At 48.4% G+C, this 16,759-nt stretch overlaps 1 protein-coding gene across 1 annotated transcript in view; it reads left to right on the top strand.

Annotated features, from left to right (window-relative positions):
• The first annotated feature begins 700 nt into the window (after nucleotides 1-700).
• LOC118075809 (immunoglobulin lambda-1 light chain-like) overlaps nucleotides 701-16,759 on the top strand; it is a 380,578-nt gene continuing 364,519 nt past the window's right edge. The window contains exons 1-2 of the mRNA XM_088659151.1: nucleotides 701-799; nucleotides 950-1,251. Coding sequence (XP_088515277.1) covers nucleotides 754-799; nucleotides 950-1,251 — 348 coding nt within the window. The 5' untranslated portion in view covers nucleotides 701-753. The remainder of the gene's footprint in view (nucleotides 800-949; nucleotides 1,252-16,759) is intronic.

Here is a 16,759-nt window from a genome sequence, read left to right as displayed (position 1 = left end):
TAAAGAGGAATGTTTTTGCCTGGTGCCTAATGATGGCACCAGGTGAGCCTCTCTGGGGAGAACATTCTACAGTCAGGGAGCCACCACAGAAAAGGCCCGTTCTCTTGTTGCTACCCTCCAAATCTCTCCGGGTTGGGGAACACAGAGAAGGGCCTCTGATGACACACACAGGTTCTGGGGAGAGGCAATCCTTAAAGTATTGAGGTCCTGAGCTGTGTATGGCTTTGTAGGTCAAGACTCATACCTATTACCACCAAGGCAGTGCTTAATATCTCAAAGGAGAGTTGTCACCAGGCTGCCGCTGCTTGAAATGTTTGTTTATTGTAGATCCATTCCATGAACCACGCCAGGATTTTTTGAATGCCCTCCTAGGCTAAGTACAGACTAACCCACCTAGGGATTTCTATTCGAGTGGAAGGACAAGCAAGGTGGATAACAGAAAGAAGAACCCGAGTCTTACCAGAGTGGCTGTGTGCAAGGAAGGACCCCTGCCCCAAAGATTTCCCTCTGCTAACCCAAGCCTCTGGACCCAGATCCTTTCATCTATGAATCCCAGGCACCCAAACATACCATGACCAGCAGTTTGCAGCTGCTTTTTCTGTGCCAGTCCTCCAGCATCTATAGACAGCAGTTAAAGAGTTAGACATTTGCATGAAGGGGCTGCTCCCTTGACCTCTTGGGATTTAAAAGAGATTGGGCAGAGGCCATTAGGATATCCTTTGGCTTTAAATTTGCTCAGCAGATTTCAGCATCATGGCCTGGGGCTTGCTCCGCTTCACAATCCTGGTGTCCATCATTGGTGAGGGAGATTCATTAGGTGGATGGGAAACAAATCCGATACGCCGCAAAGAGAGGCACAAGCTACCCTCCCAAGCCCTGCGCTTTGCAAAGGATTTGGTGTTGTCCACTTTAAATTAACGTACTGATTCTTTTCCTAAATTCCTTCCAGGTCCCAGTGTCCAGCAGCTGCAGACTTTGAAGGACTCAGAATTTGTGGCATCAGGTGGGACAGTCACCATGTCTTGCAGGTTCGAGAGTGGATACATTGGTGATAACAACTACCCTTGGTGGGCACAGAAAAAACCTGGGAGTAGACCTCGACAGATAATGTACAGCACCAGCACCCGACCATCTGACGTTCCAGCTCGTTTCTCTGGATCTCGAGTGGGGAAGGTGATGTCCCTAACCATCACGGGGGCCCTTCCGGAAGATGAAGCTGCTTATTACTGTTGCGTGTGGGCTAGGAGTCAGAGGCACAGTGCTTCATTCAGATGGGGAAGTGAGACAAAAACCTCCTCTCCTTTGCTCTCTATGTACATCAACAGAACCTGAACTCCCTGCTGTAGCCTCTGTTTGTTTGCATAGTGAATGGTTTATTGAGCATGCATCCTCGCACAGTTTCTGCAGGGAGGTTCAGCGAAGCCTGCTATTTATCAAGCACTCATTCTGAACCTGTGTGCACCTCCGGCACCAGACCGTCTGCCATTCCAACCCCTTTCTCTGGGTCTTGTTGTTGTTGTTGTCTAGTCGTTTAGTCGTGTCCGACTCTTTGTGACCCCATGGACCATAGCACTCCAGGCACTCCTGTCTTCCACTGCCTCCCGCAGTTTGGTCAAGCTCATGTTCGTAGCCTCGAGAACACTGTCCAACCATCTCATCCTCTATCGGTCCCCTTCTCCTAGTGCCCTCCATCTTTCCCAACATCAGGGTCTTTTCCAGGGAGTCTTCTCTTCTCATGAGGTGGCCCAAAGTATTGGAGCCTCAGCTTCATGATCTGTCCTTCCAGTGAGCACTCAGGGCTGATTTCCTTCAGAATGGATAGGTTTGATCTTCTTGCAGTCTGTGGGACTCTCAAGAGTCTCCTCCAGCACCATAATTCAAAAGCATCAATTCTTCGTCGATCAGCCTTCTTTATGGTCCAGCTCTCACTTCCATACATCACTACTGGGAAAACCATAGCTGGGTCTCTGGGTATTGATCACGGAATGAAATGTCCTTGACCTTCACAGCGGCATCCAGTAGGTGTCACTGTTGCCCTTTCAACTTTGGCTGGATGGAGACACATCAAGGAAGTGTTTCAGATAAATGTGCTGTATATTTAAACAGAGAAAACAGGTAGAGGAAAATGGGGTTCCACATCGCCATTGGGCAGCACAATGTTATATTGCATATGCAATGCTTATTATAGACCCATCTAGCTGAGTCCTAAGTATTGGTTTGCTTCAAAATTCTCTCTGCCGCTCAGTTATTGTGTAAACCGTGCTTTGCCATGTGTCTCTTTATTGTTTATATTTGTATTTTAGAAATCATGCACACTGCCTAGAGAGCTTCAGTCATGGGGTGGCACAGAGATATCTTTTATATGATTAAATAAGAGCAGTCCTAAATCAACAACAGAAAAGGAGCAGCAGAATTTGCTGCTGTGAGCCAGATCCTTTTCACACTGCATGAGGGGGGAGAATTGGATTGGGGAAGCCCTCTGGGTGCGTCAGGCAGAATGTGGAAGGTTGGGAGAAATGGCTAAAAATGGCAGTGGCAGCTGGTAACATTTTGACTTGGATTCCCATTTGACTGGATGGGAATGCAAGGAAGGTCCTTTAAAAAAAGGGGGGGTGGGGAAAGAAGAAGGAAAAAATGAATCTGTGAATCCTTGTTCTCCGTTTTTTAAAAAATCAGAACCAGTGAAGGCCCTGTGTGAGTGTCTGGAGGCCGTTGGAGAATGGATGGTTGAAACAGAAGTACTGTTTTGGGGGGACAGGGGCAGGCAGGTATGGGGGACTCCCTGGTCCTGAATGGGGTAACTGTGCCCCTGAAGGACCAGGTGCACAGCCTGGGAGTCATTTTGGACTCACAGCTGTCCATGGAGGCACAGGTCAGTTCTGTATCCAGGGCAGCTGTCTACCAGCTTCATCTGGTACGCAGGCTGAGACCCTACCTGCCTGCGGACTGTCTCGCCAGAGTGGTGCATGCTCTGGTTATCTGCCGCTTGGACTACTGCAATGTGCTCTGCGTGGGGCTACCTTTGAAGGTGACCCGGAAACTGCAACTAATCAAGAATGTGGCAGCTAGACTGGTGACTGGGAGTGGCCGCCAAGACCATATAAGACCGGTCCTGAAAGACCTACATAGGCTCTCAGTACGTTTCCAAGCACAATTCAAAGTGTTGGTGCTGGCCTCTAAAGCCCTAAATGGCCTCGGCCCAGTATACCTGAAGGAGCGTTTCCACCCCCATTGTTCAGCCTGAACACTGAGGTCCAGTGCCAAGGGCCTTCTGGTGGTTCCCTTGCTGCAAGAAGTGAGGTTACAGGGAACCAGGCAGAGAGCCTTTTCAGTGGCGCCCGCCCTGTGGAATGCCCTCCCATTAGATGTCATGGACATAAACAACTATATGACTTTCAGAAGACATCTGAAGGCACCCCTGTTTAGAGAAGTTTTTAATGTTTGAAGTTTCATTCTGTTTTTAGTGCTCTGTTGGTAGCCGCCCAGAGTGGCTGGGGAAATCCAGCCAGATGGGCGGGATATGAAAATAATAATAATAATAATAATAATAATAATAATAATAATAATATTATTATTATTCTCAGAATCCAGATCCTTACTTCTCAGATTCCCAGTGCCCTGATACCTTGACCAGCAGATTGCTGCTGCTTTTTCTCTGCTAGTCCTTCAAGATCTAGACACAGTAGTTAAGGAGCTACAAATTTGCATGAAGGGGCTGCTCCCTTGACCTCTGGGGATTTAAGAGAGCCTGGGCAGATGCCAATGGGATCTCTTTTCTCTTTAGAAAAACCCAATCCGTAGATTTCCTCATAATGGCCTGGGGCTTGCTCCTCTCCACAATCCTGGCATCCATTATTGGTGAGGGAGATTCATTGGGTGGATGGGGAAAAAAAAATCTGATATGAAGCACAGAGAAACATACTCTGTCCTCCCAAGCCCTGCACTTTGCAAAGTATTTGGTGTTGTCCACTTTAAATTAACGTACTGATTCTTTTCCTAAATTCCTTCCAGGTCCCAGTGTCCAGCAGTTACAGACTTTGAAGGACCCAGAATTTGTGGCTCCAGGTGGGACAGTCACTATGTCTTGCAGGTTCGAGAGTGGAAACATCGCTGATGGCAACTACCCTTTGTGGATACAGAAAAAACCTGAGAGTAAACCCTGGACACTTATCCATGACACCAGCATCAGACCGTCTGACGTTCCAGCTCGTTTCTCTGGTTCTAGATTTGGGAATGTTATGTCCCTGACCATCACGGGGGCCCTTCCAGAAGATGAAGCTGCTTATTACTGTGCTGTGTGGTCTGGGAGTCAGGGGCACAGTGCTTCATTCAGATGGGGGAAGTGAGACAAAAACCTCCTCTCCTTTGCTCTCTGTGCACGTGAACAGAATATGAACCTCTGTTTGTTTGATTTTACAAATGAGTTCCTAAAGAAAGGCTGAGGTCACTTTCAGGCAACCAGTTCTTCCTCAATTTCTTCAGGGAGCTTCAACAACACCTACTGTTTATTGATCATTCATTCTATTATGTTTGCGGGAAGGTAGTATTATATTGCGCTGCGAAAACATGTTATTACACATTTCCCAGTGCATTTTCTCATCAACTTCCTCATTGCATGAAATTCTGATGTTTGGAGGAAGTTGGTTGGTTGGACGTGAACTCCAAGCCACCTTTTTATTGTGCAACCTGAATTTGCCAGTACAGTCAAACCTTGGTTCTCGAACAGCTTAGTTGCCGAACAAATCGGCTCACGAATGCCGCAAACCTGGAAGCAAGTGTTTTCAGAAGCCGAACGTCCAACGTGGCTTCTGCTTGAGTGCAGGAAGCTCCTGCAGCCAATCAGAAGCCGCGCCTTGGTTTTTGAGCGGTTTTGACAGTCGAAAGGGCTTCCGGAATGGATTAAGTTTGAGAACCAAGGCACCACTCTACTATATTGAATCCTGCCCTAGCCCTCACTGCCATTTGGAGAAATCAAACTCCCAGTTGGTTGATGCCCAGGACCACAGGTGGCAACTCCCTGGGGCCCCTGGGTTTCCAATCACCCACAAAAATTCCCAGGGGCCGGGCACCCACAAATTTTGGTGCCAGGGCACATTGCATGGCACCTATGGCTCTGGCGCACCAATGGTCGTGGGGCCCAGCTGACACTCCTGCCCAAGGCTTTAATTCTTAAATTAGAGTTGTGCCCAAGCAAGGCACAGTTAGTATGAACATAGGTGTGCAAGGGAATCAGATGCAAAGTTTGGTTCTGACCACTGTGAGAACAGGAGGTTAGACTAGATGGGTCATTGGTGTGACCCAACAGGATCTTCTTACCTTCTTCGGTCTGAGACGTTGATCTGACAAGCGACACATTCCCTGCACCTTCCTTTTCAAGATTAGGTCAGGTAGTACTCTTAGAGCAGCAAGCAGCCAGAGTCCCAGGACCAGGGAAGCCCAACCCAAGTGGGTTGAGGTTCTGAGGTCTGTTGGTGGCAACGCTGGTGTCACACTTACCTTCCAAGTCCTGGACTGCTGAATCCGGGACCGGCAGCCGTGTGACACCGGAAGTTGCGTCGACGTAACTTCCGGTGTCGCCCCGCCCATTTATGGGCACCAAAAATGGCCGCCGCCGACACCGGAAGTTGCGTCTACGCACTTCCGGTCATGCGTAGATGCGACTTTTCAAGCCGGCGGCAAATCAGAAAAAAATGGCCGCCGGCAGGAGAAAATAACGGAGAAAAATGGGAGACGAAGTGATACGGGGGACCACCGGGAAAAGGTAAGTAAAAACAGGGGTTTCCCGGGGAAAACGGGGTACTTGGCAGCTATGGTGTCACACCATCCTAAGAGGCAGAGGTGACGTTGATGCCAGCTCGGCATCTGATTTGCTCTCAGTAGCCTCCTTCTCTAAAGGAGACTCGTCAGCGACAAGGAGAGGCACTGTTTGTTTGTTTGTTTGTTTGTGTGTGTGACTCCACAACAAAAGGGGTCTGCAGTGTTACTGGAACAGAACACCCCTCAGCTCTCCTGCTTGTTCCCCGACCTGGATCCATGTCTCCATCTTCCATTCTGCAAACTCTTTCTCTGCTCTCAAAGCCGAGGTGCCAAGGTTGAAGGACCCTTGCTCTGGTAGATGTTCTCCCTAATGTTGGGCTACATACAGTTTCTTAGGCAAATGCTGTCTAAGTACCGGTATGTTCAAAATATGTTGCCCCCCCCCCATGGCTTCCTATTTTCTGGTGCTACCCTAGGAACAAAAACAGCTTGGGAGGCTAAACTCTGACAGCATTCAATGCATTAAGGGACTTAGCCTTATCATCTTGTCCCAGTTTTGTTTTGTTTTTAGCTATACTCAGGAGACATTTCAGAGATGGTGTGAACTGAGTTCTTTTGTCTCTGGGAGCCAGTGTGGTGTAGTGGTTAAGAGCGGTAGACTCGTAATCTGGGGAACCGGGTTCGCGTCTCCGCTCCTCCACATGCAGCTGCTGGGTGACCTTGGGCTAGTCACACTTCTCTGAAGGCTCTCAGCCCCACTCACCTCACAGAGTGTTTGTTGTGGGAGAGGAAGGGAAAAGGAGATTGTTAGCCGCTTTGAGACTCCTTCAGGTAGTGATAAAGCGGGGTATCAAATCCAAACTCTTCTTCTTCTCTTCTTCTTCTCAGATTCATTCTACCTACCTTTCATTCCCCCACCTTTCTCAGCCTGACCTGGCCACAGTGATCCATGCGATGGTCACCTATAGGCTTGATTATCATAACTCGCTCTATGCGGGGCTGCCCTTGAAGCTGACCCACAAACTCCAGCGGGTGCAGAATGCCGCGGCGAGACTCCTTATGGGGTCCTCGCCGCGAGATCACATTAATCCAGTGCTTTACCAGCTGCACTGGCTCCCGGTGGAGTACAGGGTCAGGTTTAAGGTGCTGGTTTTGACCTTTAAAGCCTTATGCGGCTTAGGACCCTCGTACCTACGGGACCGCTTCTCCCGGTATGCCCCGCAGAGGACATTAAGGTCCACAAATAATAACATACTGGAGATCCCAAGTCACAAGGTGGTTAGACTGGCCTCGACCAGGACCAGGGCCTTCTCAGTACTAGCCCCGACCTGGTGGAATGCTCTCTCTCAGGAGACTAGGGCCCAGTGGGAGTTGTCATCTTTTCGTAGGGCTTGCAAGAAAGAGCTGTTCCGCTTGGCCTTTGGACTGACTCAGTCTGACCCCGGTGTTACCCTCCCCGAAGGCTTTATCCTACAGATATTTAAATGAGGTCGCACTTGTAGATTCCTAATTTTAAAATTGAATTTTAACATTGTATTTAATCTGCTTTTTAATTGAATTGTTTCTTTTATGCTTGCTCTGATATTCTTTTTGTTAGCCGCCCTGAGCCCGGTCTTGACTGGGAAGGGCGGGGTATAATAATAATAATAATAATAATAATAATAATAATAATAATAATAATAATTCTGTAAATGCTTTGGGTGAAGCAGAAACTAGACCACCCCAATGATTTATATGAGATTGACAGGGCAAGGGGATGCCAGAAAGAAAAAAAAATACAAGCCTGGCTGTTGCTGTATACAAGGAAAGAGCTCTAATTTATGAAAATTTAGTCCCTGAATTCAGATTCCCAGCTCTCTGAGCATACCACAACCAGCAGACTGCAGTTCCTTTTTCTGAGCTAGTCCTCCAGCATCTAGAGACCCTAGTTAAGGAGTTGCATATTTGCATGAAGGGGCTCCTCCCTTGACCTCTGGGGATTTAAGAGATGCTGGGCAGATGCCAATGGAATCTTCTTTTCCTTCAGAGAAAACTAGCCCAGCAGATCTACCCATTATGCTTCTCTTCTCAATCCTGCTGTCCATCATTGGTGAGGAGAATTCACTGGGTGGATGGGATACATTTTCCTTGAAGCAAAGGCAGGCACCCTCTGCACTCTTAAAACCCTACAGCTTGCAGGACATTTGGTGACGCTACATTATAAATTAACCTGCCAAACAGTGAAATGCCTTGTTCCCTTCCAGGTCCCAGTGTCCAGCAGCTACAAAACTTGAAGGATCCAGAATTTGTGGCTCTGGGTGGGACGGTCACCGTGTCTTGCCGATCGGACGGCGGGACCATCGGTGACAGCCACCAGCCTATGTGGGTGCAGAAAAAGCCCGAGAGTAAACATCGGCTGATGATGTATGCCACCAGGTCCAGGCCGTCTGATGTTCCAGCCCGTTTTTCTGGGTCTAGCTCAGGGAATGTCATGTCCCTGACCATCACGGGGACCCTTCTGGAAGACGAAGCTGTTTATTACTGTGCTGTGTGGACTGGGAGTCAGTGGCACAATGCTTCATTCAGACGGGGAAGTGAGACAAAAAACCTCCTCTCCTTTGCTCCCTGTGTACATCAACAGAACCTGAACTGCCTTTCGAAGTTTCAGCGATGTATGAACCACCAACGTGTTTTAAAATCGTGTACACCAATCTCCAAATGTAGGGATACAAAGTAAGAAGAGAGAGAAAAGGAACTCAACCTGCAGGAGACAGTGGAAGAATATATGGCTTGCAACCTTCCAATGCTAGTCACGGAACGATGTGCTAGTACTTATTACCACCAAAGGCAAGGCTTAATGTCTCAACTGGCTCCCAGTGGAGTACAGGATCAGGTTTAAGGTGCTGGTTTTGACCTTTAAAGCCCTATGCGGCTTGGGACCCTCGTACCTACGGGACCGCCTCTCCTGGTATGCCCCGCGGAGGACCTTAAGGTCCACAAACAACAATACTCTGGAGATCCCGAGCCATAAGGTGGCTAGATTGGCCTCTACTAGAACCAGGGCCTTTTCAGTATTGGCCCCGACTTGGTGGAACGCTCTTTCACAGGAGACCAGGGCCCTGTGGGATTTGTCATCTTTCCGCAGGGCCTGCAAGACAGAGCTGTTCCGCCTGGCCTTTGGGTTGGACTTAGCCTGACCCCTGTGTTTTCCTCCCTCATGGCCTGGATTTATGCACTACTACTTGAAATGAGGCTGCATTTTAAATTTTAATACTGTATTTTAATCTGTATTTTAATTAATTGTTTTTATGTTTTATTGTGGTTTTGTTGGTGTGAGCCGCCCTGAGCCCAGTTTTTGATCGGGGAGGGTGGGGTATAAATAAAAATTTATTATTATTATTAAGGGCCTGAACCTTCAGAGGGAAGCTTTGCCTGCTAGACCATTCCCTTAATCTTTGATGAGTGTTGGGCTGCACAAGGTTGATCTGGAAAATGCCCAGTGCTTTTTTTTTCTTAAAAAAAATGTTTAGGAGTACTCTCATTTTGACTCAAGAAAATCACCATTTTATAGTTGAAATTGGGAAAAATAAATACAGTAAATGGACAAAAGATTCACAAAACGTTTAGGGGTATGTGTACCCCTGCATCCCCCCCCAGAAAAAAGCACTGCTTAAACATATTGAGCACTGCTTAAACATATTGAGAAGAACAGCTTTCTGTACCAGGAAACACTGTATTCCAACCAGTGTTATCACTGGGACAAAAAAACAACCAACAACAAAACCGTTTATTGTGAGGACCGTGCCTGTACACAGATATCAACACAACAATAATTTAAAATGTTAAAATTCATTGCACACTATCCCAACAAAACCTTCATCCCACAAAACAGGAAGAGAAGGAAAACAAGCAACGAGTTAAACAGACGATGAAGGGGACTTTACTTTGTCATCCATAAATCTTTCCCTGGCTTTCATGGCCTTCATCACAAAGACCGCTACCACATGGGTAATTCGTGGGTTAGCATCAACTAACAAAATTTTTACTCTATCTTCAGGATTGATTATAGAGTTGGGTATAGTTTGCAGCATCGGGTCTCTAAAGCCCGAGTAAATGGGGCAATAGAGGAGGTAATGTATAAGATCCTCTTTAATTTTCATGAAGCAAGGGCATAAACGGTGTTCTACTGGGATTTTTGTAAATCTACCGGTCAGGTATGCAGTTGGCAATGTTTGAAACCGGGCCATGGTGAAGGCTCTCCGAAGGGTGGGATCAGTGATATCCACCAGGTAGTTGGCAAAAAACAACAACAAACAGATTTGGATTTGGGTGTTGAACCCTAACACCTTCACTGAGTTCAAGGGTTGCTCCCCATCCTGACCCCTTGGTCCAGGGAATTATTTTTAGCAAACACAGTCATGGTGTTCCAGGCATGGCGTGTGCTGAAATGTTTCCTGCAGATGCATTCCTTCAACCGGGTCAGGATTCTTTTCAATGCCTTGGGCTAAACACAGACTAGTCCATCCCTGGATTAATCATGAAGGAAAGGACGTTGCCTGCAGCTGTGTGCAAGGGAGGAACCAGAAAATAAAATAGTACAAAACAACCCAAAACCCATACCACCTTCTAAGCTTAAACTCTGAATCCAGATTGTCAGTCCCAGGTCCCTGAACCAGCAGTTGGCAGCTGCTTTTTCTGTTAGTCCTCTACAGCAGTTAAGGAGCTACCCATTTGCATGAAGGGGCTGCTCCCCTGACCTCTGGGGATTTAAGAGAGACGGGGCAGAGGCCAATGGGATCTCCTTTTGCTTTAGGAAATCTAGCCAGGCAGTTTTTGCCATTATGGCCTGGGACTTGTTTCTCGTCACAATCCTGGTCTCCATCATTGGTGAGGAAAATTCATTGGGTGGATTGGACAAATCTAAGTGGAAACAAAAGCAGGCGCCTTCTGTTCTCTAAAACCCTGCACTTTGCAAAATGTTTGATGTAGTTTAATGTGCTAAGCAGTTCCCTGCCTTCCTTTCTTCCAGGTCCCAGTGTCCAGCAGTTACAGACTTTGAAGGACCCCGAATTTGTGGCTCCAGGTGGGACAGTCACCATGTCTTGCAGGTTCGAGAGTGGAAACATCGGTGATGGCAACTACCCTTGGTGGGCACAGAAAAAACCTGGGAGTAGACCTCGACTGATAATGTACAGCACCAGCACCCGACCATCTGACGTTCCAGCTCGTTTCTCTGGATCTCGAGTGGGGAATGTTATGTCCCTGACCATCACGGGGGCCCTTCTGGAAGATGAAGCTGCTTATTACTGTTGTGTGTGGACTGGGAGTCAGAGGCACAGTGCTTCATTCAGATGGGGAAGTAAGACAAAAACCTCCTCTCCTTTGCTCTCTATGTACACCAACAGAACCTGAACTCCCTGCTGTAGCCTCTGTTTGTGTGCATAGTGAATGGTTTATTGAGCCTGCATCCTTGCACAGTTTCTGCAGGGAGGTTCAGCGAAGCCTGCTATTTATCAAGCACTCATTCTGAACCTGTGTGCACCTCCGGCACCAGACCGTCTGCCGTTCCAGCCCATTTCTCTGCCTCTAGATCAGGGAATGGGTGGTCCTTGACCATCACAGCGGCATCCAGTAGGTGTCACTGTTGCACTTTCAACTTTGGGTGGATCGAGACATATCAAAGAAGCGTTCCAGTTAAAGACATTGTAAATTTAAACAGAGAAAACAGGTTGGGAAAAACAGGGCTCCACATCGCCATCTGGTGCCACAATGTTATATCTCACATACAACGCTCACAAATTTTTCCTTAATCCATCTTAATCCATCTATCACCTTGCCGACAAATGTCCGTATAGTTAAAGCTATGGTTTTCCCAGTAGCGATGTATGGAAGTGAGAGCTGGACCATAAAGAAAGTTGATTGCCAAAGAATTGCAATGCTTTTGTGCTGGAAGAGACTCTTGAGAGTCCCATGGACTGCAAGAAGATCAAACCTATCCATTCTGAAAGAAATCAGCCCTGAGTGCTCCCTGGAAGGACAGATCCTGAATCTGCGGCTCCAATACTTTGGCCACCTCATGAGAAGAGAAGAATCCTTGGGAAAGACCCTGATGTTGGGAAAGATGGAGGGCACTAGGAGAAGGGGACGACAGAGGACAAGATGGTTGGACAGTGTTCTCGAAGCTAGGAACATGAGTTTGACCAAACTGCGGGAGGCAGCGGAAGACAGGAGTGCCTGGCGTGCTCTAGTCCATGGGGTCACGAAGAGTCAGATATGACTAAATGGCTAAACAACAACCCATCTAGCTGAGCAGGCCCAGCTCTAGGGGTAGTCTCAGTGGCGCGGGGCGCCAGGGCACCGGGCCTGCAGGGGGGTGCTGCGCGGCGAAGCCGAGCGGAAGCCATGCTACGCGCTGTGCCCACCCACGAGGGCGGGGGTGCCAGAGCGATCTCCGCGCCACGGCGCCAGACCTGCTTGAGACGGCCCTGTAGCTGAGTCCTAAGTATCGGCTTGCTTAAAATTCTCCCCATTATTGCTTAAACCTTGCTGTGCAATGTTTTATATTGTAAGTGCCTCTTTATAGTTTACATTTGTATTTTTTATATTTTCATGCCCACTGCCTAGAGTGCTTCAGTCATGGGGTGGCATAGAGATAGTGTTTATATGAATAAATTAGAGCAGTCCTAAATCAGCAACAGAAAACGAGCAGCAGAATTTGCTGCTGTGAACCAGAGCGTTTTGTAGTATTCCTGTGGGTTTGATAAAGGAATTCTCTCTCTCAGGGCCTCTTGCTGGTCAAAAGCTCTTTTCCTTTGTCTTTCTTTCCATGTGGTTCTGCCACAGCCTTTCCCCTCACACTGCAGAAGGGGGGAGAATTGGACTGGGGAAGTCCTGTGGGTACATCATGCAGAAAGTGGAAGGTTGGGGGAAATGGCTAGAAATGGCTGTAGCAACATTTTGACTTGGATTCCTATTTGACTGGATGGTGGATTCCATTGTGAGGGGTTCTAATCTACGTACGGCTGTATGCAAGGAAGGTCCTCTAAAAGAAAAGGAAAAGAAGAAGAAATATAAGAATCTGCAGAATGCTTCTCAGAATCCAGATCCTTACTTGTCAGATTCCCAGTGACCTGATACCATGACCAGCAAATTGCTGCTGCTTTTTCTCTGCTAGTCCTTCAAGATCTAGACTCAGTAGTTAAGGAGCTACAAATTTGCATGAAGGGGCTGCTCCCTTGACCTCTGGGGATTTAAGAGAGGCTGGGCAGATGCCAATGGGATCTCTTTTTTACTTTAGAAAAACCCACTCTGTAGATTTCCTCATAATGGCCTGGGGCTTGCTCCTCTCCGCAATCCTGGCATCCATCATTGGTGAGGGAGATTCATTGGGTGGGTGGGAAACAAATCCGATACGACGCAAAGAGAGGCACAAGCTACCCTCCCTGCGCTTTGCAAAGTATTTGGTGTTGTCCACTTTAATTTAACCTACATATTCTTTGCCCTGCTTCCTTCCAGGTCCCAGTGTCCAGCAGTTACAGACTTTGAAGGACCCAGAATTTGTGGCTCCAGGTGGGACAGTCACCATGTCTTGCAGGTTCGAGAGTGGAAACATCGCTGATGGCAACTATCCTTGGTGGGCACAGAAAAAACCTGGGAGTAGACCCCGAACCCTGATCTACACCACCAGCACCCGACCGTCTGACGTTCCAGCTCGTTTCTCTGGCTCTCGATTGGGGAATGTGATGTCCCTGACCATCACGGGGGCCCTTCCAGAAGATGAAGCTGCTTATTACTGTTGTGTGTGGACTGGGAGTCAGGGGCACAGTGTTTCATTCAGATGGGGAAGTGAGACAAAAACCTCCTCTCCTTTGCTCTCTATGTACATCTACAGAACCTGAACTCCCTGCTGTAGCCTCTGTTTGTTTGCACGGTGAATGAGCTCAGAAATAAAGGCCGCCAAGGTCCCTTCCAGGTGATGTCTTTATTGAGCATTCATGCTGATAGAACCTGTAAGAGACAGGAAACCCTTTTGAAGTCCTGCCTCCTTGTGCACAACAGAAACACCCTCCACCTGTCAGGCTTAGGGGATTCTTTCCTCCCCTGGAGCATGAAGGATCAAGGCAGGAGCAAGAAATTCATATCTATGGTTTTATTCAGTTGCCGTGGTGCAAGACAAAGAATCCAGTCCTTAACTGGATGGTGACATTGCTCACTCTGAGCTTTCCCTCTTCTTTCCCCAACAACACCCCGTGGCCCTATGAGTGGCCTCAGGAGTCAAATGTCTTTGAGCCCTTCACTCCTGAATACTAAGTGAGCGATGTGTGTATGTAGTGGTTAAGAGCGGTAGACTCCTAATCTGGGGAACCGGGTTCGAGTCTCCGCTCCTCCACATGCAGCTGCTGGGTGACCTTGGGCTATTCACACTTCTCTGAAGTCTCTCAGCCCCACTCACCTCACAGGGTGTCTGTTGTGGGGGAGGAGGGGAAAGGAGATAGTTAGCCGCTTTGAGACTCCTTTGGGTAGTGATAAAGCGGGATATCAAATCCAAACTCTTCTGTCTGGGGATGGTGGCTCTTCTACGCTTTCCAAGGATGTCTCTGCTGGCGATTCTGCCCACCCTCCTCCTTCTTCTAACACTTCATAACTTGGCAGCTCTGAGTTCTGCTGCAATTAAATCCTGTCTCCCTCTTCTCTTGAAACTTCTGGGAACTTCACCCTTGTCCTCCGAGGGAAGCAAAGGAGGAGGAGGGGGCGATTCCCAGCCTTCCTCTTCAGTCTAGTCCCTGACACCAGCCGCCCCCTGGAAGCAATGCTTCTGAATACCGGTTTCTGGATAGGGGATTGTGCTCTTGTTCTCAAATTCTGCTTGAGGGTTCTCCATAGTCATCTGGTTGACCAATGTAAGATCAGGATGCTGGTTAGTTGGGCCGTTGGCTTGATCCAGGAGCTTCTTCCATTATGTTCTTATGTTCTCACCACACAATCCAGTCTACAGATAACACACCTAGAGTACAATAACCACAGAAGTCTACTAAAGGATCAAAGGTCCTTGGGGGTTATATTATTGCTAGATGCCATTTGGTTTGAGCACATATGGCAGAGAAGCCATGTGGTGGCACCCAGGTCACATTGTGTTGAGTAGTAGTAGGAGGTGATTTCCATCACTGCCCCTTTTGAGTTTTCCAGGGATTGCTGAGCTCATTACTGCCACAGAACTGAAAAATGAAAATTATCCGATGCGATAATGCAGATATGGAAATGAACAAGCACTATGAAAAAGTAAGCCTGTGTCGGGTTCTGGACTGAGGAGGAATGGTGGGGATCGCACCCCTCTCCCCCGAACCTCTCCTGAACCTTCCAGAGAACAAGAGGACAGTATAGATTTAGAACAGCGGTTTGCAGAAGGGCATAGTTCAGAGGCTGCGGAGCGGAGAAGCTGGAAAATATTGGAAGAGGAACAGCAGGAAGAAGAAGCACCAGGGGAGAGGCAGCTGACAGACTCAGTGTCCTTGGAAAGCATTCCTGTGTTGGGAATTCCATTCCTCCCTTTGCTGCAGATGTGTGGGGTTGTTACATGTCACATGTCTGCTTACATCCCAGCACAGATTGTTGGAGTCTCGTGAGCGGAACATCCGCTCTGTATTTCTTTTGTGTTCTCTCTCTTAGAGAAGAACGACAAGGAGAGAAGCCATGTTTTCTTTGTCCTGATCTACTGTATGTATAATAAACGTAGCTTAGTATCCACACCTCGAGCCAGCCAGATCTGTTGTGTGTTTACTCTACTGAGTAACATGTGCTCATGCACAACAGCATGAGTCGCAGATGCACGTCGGAGGAGGATGACTGATGGATCTCCGCAGCGGCAAGGCTGAGAAGGGAGATGCTCCAGCTGGGGCCTGTCCAGCTGGCTTTCCATCCCATGGTTCCGACATCCTGACCCCGCCCCCTTTTCCAGAACCAGGCGGGCATTAAGGGTAGAAGAACAGAAAGCTCAGAAGCAGAAGCTCAGATTTGCCGACGCAGGGGTGACGTAGAATAGGAGAGACGGAGAGGGTGGGACTTTACTCGGTGCAACGCCATTATTTAGGGAAGATGGCATACCTTTCTCTCTCTCTGTGAATGTTAAAAAATAACGTGGTAAGGACTTTTATTGTTTCTCTGCTTCTTGGCTGCTACTGGGGGGGGGGAGGGATTGGATTCCCCTAAGCCTGACAGCATGTCATGTTGCCCAAGTTAATACATTTTGCGTGGACAGGCGGAGTCCCCCAACCCCCCCAGCGACCCGCTGAGCGGAATAAAGACACATAACAACGTGCTATGGGATTCAAATTGGCCACAACTTTATTAAGATTCAGATGTAGGGAGACCTTGGCTCAGGCATTGGGCGTTATCCTTCCCAGTCCCCAGCTGGGGTTCTGGGAGGCGTCGGGGTTATCCACATATATGGGGGTTGGGGCTGGCTCTGGAGAACATATGTTCAAGCAGAGAGAGCCCACCCCTTGTTCACCGCCGCTGGAAGGGGGAAAGTGATGACGCCTATTGGCATGGTCAAGGACCCCGCTCTTGTTGCCGCAAAGGGGGTGAGGTCTCCGCTTCACGCCCCTCCCTCTAGGAAAATTGCCAAAGAATTCCGCCCAAGGCCTGACACCGCCAAAGTTGTGACGTATTGCTAGGGGAAAGGTGAAACCTGCCAATGCAGGAAAATTCCTTTCCGACCCTTCAACAGCGGCCTTGACGTAGCAGCGCCTGTGAACCTGTAGAGAAAAGGTTAACCTGCAAAAGAACATGAATGAAGGGTGTGGAGGGTGGGAGAAGCTCTGGAACCGACTGGTGCTTGGAGGTAAGATTCAAATTCTCTTGTGTGAGCCGGACAGGCCCTCCCCTTACCTGGCCATCCCCTGGCAACACCTCCCCAGGCAGGATTGGACACTGGGCTTGGGTAGGCAGAGACCCCTGGCATCCTACCTGGGAAGGTGACGCCAGCCCCGAACTACCAGGGAGTCGCCTCTAGCGCCAGGGGGCT

This window comes from Zootoca vivipara, chromosome 16, assembly GCF_965207765.1.
Source record: "Zootoca vivipara chromosome 16, rZooViv2.hap1.1, whole genome shotgun sequence".
In the NCBI taxonomy this organism is placed as follows: domain Eukaryota; kingdom Metazoa; phylum Chordata; class Lepidosauria; order Squamata; family Lacertidae; genus Zootoca; species Zootoca vivipara.
The sequence above is the reverse complement of the archived record's forward strand: the minus strand, read 5'-3'. Positions and strand labels throughout refer to the sequence as shown.